This window comes from Dipteris shenzhenensis, chromosome 20 (assembly GCF_047967505.1).
Source record: "Dipteris shenzhenensis isolate YYH24624 ecotype China chromosome 20, Dip_SZ_1.0, whole genome shotgun sequence".
Lineage (NCBI taxonomy): Eukaryota > Viridiplantae > Streptophyta > Polypodiopsida > Gleicheniales > Dipteridaceae > Dipteris > Dipteris shenzhenensis.
The window spans coordinates 23,238,388-23,243,434 of NC_141615.1; the positions used below are offsets into that span (position 1 = coordinate 23,238,388).

At 44.3% G+C, this 5,047-nt stretch overlaps 1 protein-coding gene across 1 annotated transcript; it reads right to left on the bottom strand.

Annotated features, from left to right (window-relative positions):
- Positions 1–393: 393 nt before the first annotated feature.
- Positions 394–4,308, bottom strand: LOC147889430 (pentatricopeptide repeat-containing protein DOT4, chloroplastic-like). The gene is made up of 2 exons (XM_087391778.1): positions 4,030–4,308; positions 394–3,486 (listed from the first exon to the last, which is right to left on the bottom strand). Exons 1-2 carry the CDS (start codon positions 4,284–4,286, stop codon positions 1,641–1,643), a joined length of 2,103 nt encoding a protein of 700 aa, XP_087247904.1. The 5' UTR covers positions 4,287–4,308; the 3' UTR covers positions 394–1,640.
- Between the last annotated feature and the right edge of the window lie 739 nt (positions 4,309–5,047).

Below are 5,047 nucleotides of genomic sequence, written 5' to 3' on the forward strand. Positions count from 1 at the left end.
TAGGCATACATGTGGTAAGAACTTGAAAGCATCTCTTGTTACGTAGCATGTATGCTATGAAGCTCATTGCAAGTCTTAATATTAACTCCCACTCCCGTGGAGACTAACTTAAAATTGAAGAACCAACTTCAAATTGAAGAACCATTGAAAGCAGATACATGGTAGATTGTGAGAATTATGACAGACTGGACACACAAGCGATTAGATTGATAAGCTAGCAAGAAGCATGATGTACTTCTAGGAAGTGATTTAGATTGATAAGGCAAGCAAGATCCAAAAGAATATCATTGGAGGGCAGCCAAGATAATTTCAAGATATGGCCAACGCACAGTACAAAAGGCTGTTTTGATTTCGCTCAAATGGGTGACATTGATAACCGGGAGCAATGGCATGCTATTGTGTCTTGTTGGACACAGCGCTTGTTAATTGAAGTAACAACCGACCTACATGGCACTATGCAATTGAGCTGAAAGTATATCTGGTTACGACTAGTGTTGGAAGATCTTTAATACAACAAGAGGATCCTACACTGGCTTCTAGATCTTGCAGCCTCCCTCTTGAACTTGTGCTCTCATGTTGCTCCTGCTTCTTTATCACTAGACTACCAATTTATATAATTATTTAAAGTGATAAGGTAATATAGTCTTCCTCTCTAGCTTGTGCTGTTGTGTTACTCCTACTTGCTTATATTGCAGTTCTGCTTCTGCTAAATTTTGACAATCCTGCAGCTTTCTCTGCTCTTTGCCGAGTTGCTGATTTTAGCCGAGTTCCTTCTTAACCCACCTTTTGACTTCCATCTAGAATGGCTCAGCAACCTTGATTTCTTATTGTTTTGTTCATATTCACCTCCCAATATGGGTACAATCTCTAATGGACGACTTCTGCTTTGGTTCTGCTAGAAATATGTCATCCAACTAAATGGACCCCATTCAAGTCTCTTAAATAGCACTATTGGCTGTAACTCTGCAAGGAGTCCTGTAAGGGAAGCCGACTTTCTTCTGACATAAATCTTTGATTTTACCTGTGACGTCGCTTGCCTTCTATCTGTCCTTCAGCTGAATTGGCACATGATTCTTTCAAACCACACTAACTCTATCAATAGCATATGCCTAGCCCATTTCGCTACACTTAAGGTCGAGCTGTCATAGCCAAATGCTCTTTGCTGCACTAACGTTCTTTAACATTGGGTGGTGCCAGTGGTCAAGCTGAGCCTTATGATAGATGGACTACTATACTCTGAGACATGCATAACGGTTAACCAGATGTGCCTAAAGCCACATATCTTTATTGGTGTGCTTTCTTTGACTGTTGCTTCTACCAAGCAGGAAGGTTACATGGATTCAGCGACCCGAATGATTGGGGGGCGAAAAGCCTCAGAATGTTATGGTTGGTACATCTTGAGGAAAACTATCTTATTGGCCATGGCATGTTTTTGCCAAAAAGGCCCAGGTTTTCATCATTATGCTCTCTTCAACTGTCGCTTCAGCCATGCAGGCAGGTTACGTGCTGTTTAGCATCCTTAGCTTTGATGGAAGCCACCTTATAAAAAACCTGAATCCAGCTGTAATGCCTCCTGAAGACAAATATGGTAATGAGCCTGAGGCCCTCCAACACACATAACATTCATACTGACAAAAATTTCAAAGTGGCACTAATCCTTTCTCCTTCAGGAACTTCCTCAATCTACTTAGCTTGCTATAGATCTTGTCACTTTGCAGGTGTGATTTGTCACCAACAATAAACTCGTGGAACTCATTGTTAACCTCAAACCAGGCCCTTCCAGGCTTCCTCCATGCACCACTGCAATCCTTAAACTCATGTAAGCTTTCCTTATCCTCCAAGTTTGTAGCAGCAGCATACATACTTGACATAATGACATACGCAGCAGAATTGGCAGGGTCCAACTTAATAATCTGATCCAAGCAGTGCCTTCCCAGCTCCACATTCCCATATGTTCTGCAGGCAGTAAGCAAAGACATCCACCCAGGAATATCAGGTGTGATGGGCATAGTTCGAAGAAGCTCTTCTGCCTCATCTAAACGGCCTGCACGGCCCAGAAGATCAACTACACAGTTGTAATGCTCAATAGTGGGCACAATGCCTTGGTCTTTCACCATTTTTGTAAAGTAACTTCGGCCTTCCTCCACTTTGCCTGCTTGAGAGCATGCTGCAAGCATGCTTGTATAAGTCATAGCGACAGGTTTTGAGCCTTGTTGCTCCATGTCCTCAAGGCATTGGCTAGCCATCCAGTAGTCACCATTCTGAGCATACCCTGCAATCAGTGCACTCCAGGTTACCGCATCTTGACTTGGCAACTGATAAAACACTCTGCGTGCCTCCTCCAGGCTGCCACATTTTGCATACATATCAATGACACTATTTCCAATGTCTGCTTCTAGCTCAAGCCCCCTTCTAATTATGTGATAATGTATCAATCTCCCCTGATCTATGGCTCCAACACTGCCACATGCTTTCAATGTGCACAAAAAAGTGACTTTGTCGGGAGTCATGCCTTCCTCCAGTATTTTCTCAAAAAGGTCAAGAGCGGGAAGCCCATGTCCATGCTGAGCATATGCTGTGATGATTGCATCCCAAGACACAACATTTCTTTTCGGCAATTTGTCAAACACATTGCGTGCCTCATCTAAGCTGTCACATTTGGCATACGTGTCAATTAAGGTGTTCCCAATGACAACATCGAGTTCGAGCCCACACCTCTTTATCTCTTCATGTATCAGCTTGGCCTGGCCAAGCGCCCTGATTTTGCCACATGCTTTCAGGATGCACAAAAATGCAGCTTTGTCTGGCTTTATGCCCTCCTGTTGCATTTTCTCAAAAAGTTCAAGAGCAAGATGACCATATCCATTTTCTGCATAAGCTCCAATCATTGTACTCCACAAAACATCATCTCGATTTGGTAATTTGTCAAACAAACTGCAAGCATCCACGAGGCTGCCGCATTTGGCATACATATGAACCTGGGCACTCCCAATCTCCATGTTTGAACTCAGTCCAATACTTACTAGCTGGCCATGTATCCACTTTCCCTCCTCTAGTGCTCCTATGTTGCTACATGCTTTCAAAATGCTCAGAAATGTGATTTTATTTGGTATCATGCCTTTTTCTTGCATCTTCCCAAAAAGTTCAAGAGCATGAACACCAAGCCCATGGTGAATGTATCCTGCAATCATCGTGTTCCATGACACTACATCTGGACAAGGCATGTCTTCAAATGCTTGGCATGCTCTATCCAGGCTGCCACATTTCACATACATGTCAAGAAGAGCATTCCCAATTATTGTGTTCGACCTGAGCCCATTTCTAAGGATCTCCTCATGTACCATCATGGCCTGCCTTACAGCTCCAACACTGCCACATGCTTTCAAGATGCATGAAAACGTGAATTCGTCTGGTTCCACACTCTCTCGTTGCATTTTTTCAAAAAGCTCCAAAGCAGAAACACTCTCCCCATGTTGGGTATATCCTGCAATCATTGCATTCCATGACACCACATTTCGACACGTCAGCTTATCAAACACTTTACGTGCCCATTCTAAACTTCCACATTTTGCATACAAATCAATGAGGGTGCTACCAACCACGACATCAGAATCAAGTCCACTTTTTATGATCTCATCATGGATAAGCTTGCCCTCCTGTAACGCTTTAATGCTTGCACATGCTTTCACGATGCATGACAACGTATATTTGCTTGGTATTATGCCCTCATCTCGCATTCTATGATAGAATTTAAGAGCCCTTTCATTTTGACCAAGGGTAGCATTGGATGCTATGATTGCATGCCATGTATAAACACTTGGCTTAACGATCTTACTAAATACCTTATTTGCTTCAGTCAAACTTCCGAATGAGGCAAACAGGCGGATAAGGTAGTCCCCTAGAGGAGCGGCTGAGTCCAATCCGTTACAGAGCATTAACGAATACACTCGCCTCCCAGCTTCAAGGCTCTTTCTTTTCGTGCATCCCTGCAAAAGGCATCGAATTCTCTCCCTGTGTACGAATTGCCTTTGTTGTAGCATATAATCCACCGCCTGAATTGCCTCATTCAAACGTTCTCCCTTGCAAACTGTATCCCAATCTGCAAAAGATCCGAAACCTTCACCACCGCTGGCCAGCGTTTGATTGGAATGATAATAAGTGCACGCCGTCGGGTACAAAGATGCAAGAAAGTTGAGAGGTTTGGCAGAGTGTGCGGAGAGCTCTGCAGGAAAGACAACACAAACTACGAGCTGCTTTAAGGAAGCCAAGTTGATTCCCAAGGGCATGTCAAACAATCATCGTTTGAGAAGGGCCTTCTTTCTCGCTCGATGCACGACGCCCAATAAGATCTGAGGGTTTTCGTTAAATTCATCAACGATCAGCTCTAAAATGACAAAGGCAAAGCTTCCAGAATAGGCCCCTCATTTGTAATTACTACGCGGGAGCAGTGGATCACATTAACATAATGCTTATGTTTTGATTAAAAGCCGAAATCAAATTGAGGTAAGCATTGTGGTTGATTTAACAGAGCGGCAGGTGTCGCCAAATGGAAATCTGGCTTGCATTCCAGCTGCCTCTTGTGATTCCACCTCCTCCCCAAATACTGCCTCTTGTCTTTCCACCTCCTCTCCATCCAAGAGCTCCTTCTTTGTGACACGTGGCAGTCTCTTCTCCTCCAAGCTGCCACGTGTCCTTGTTTTTTGGTGTCTGTGGTTAATAGGTTTATAAAGCATGGGAGAGGGCAATCACCAGGGGTGCGGTGTGAGGGAAGGAGGGAGAGGGGAGGCAGGCAGAGGGGAGGGAGAGGTGAGGAAAGAAGGCAGGCAGAGAGGAGGGAGAGACCAAGGCGAGGAATGGAGGAGGAGGAAGGGCAAGGCGAGGAATGGAGGAGGAAGGGCAGATGCTAGAGATGCAGAAGGGATGACAGATAGAGAAGAGGGCAGGTAGCGAAAGAGATGGAGAAGAGGGCAGGTAGCGAAAGAGATGGAGAAGAGGGTGGAAGGGAGGCATTAATTAAAAATATGCCTTAGTTTAAGTAGAGAATGAG

Excerpts from the sequence above, each read along its gene's own strand:
- LOC147889430 (XM_087391778.1), bottom strand. The coding sequence starts at position 4,286 with ATGCCCTTGGGAATCAACTTGGCTTCCTTAAAGCAGCTCGTAGTTTGT. Across the intron at positions 3,487-4,029 it reads GTGGATTATATGCTACAACA|AGGATATACCCAACATGGGG; the intron begins AAGGCAATTCGT and ends TGCAATGATTGC.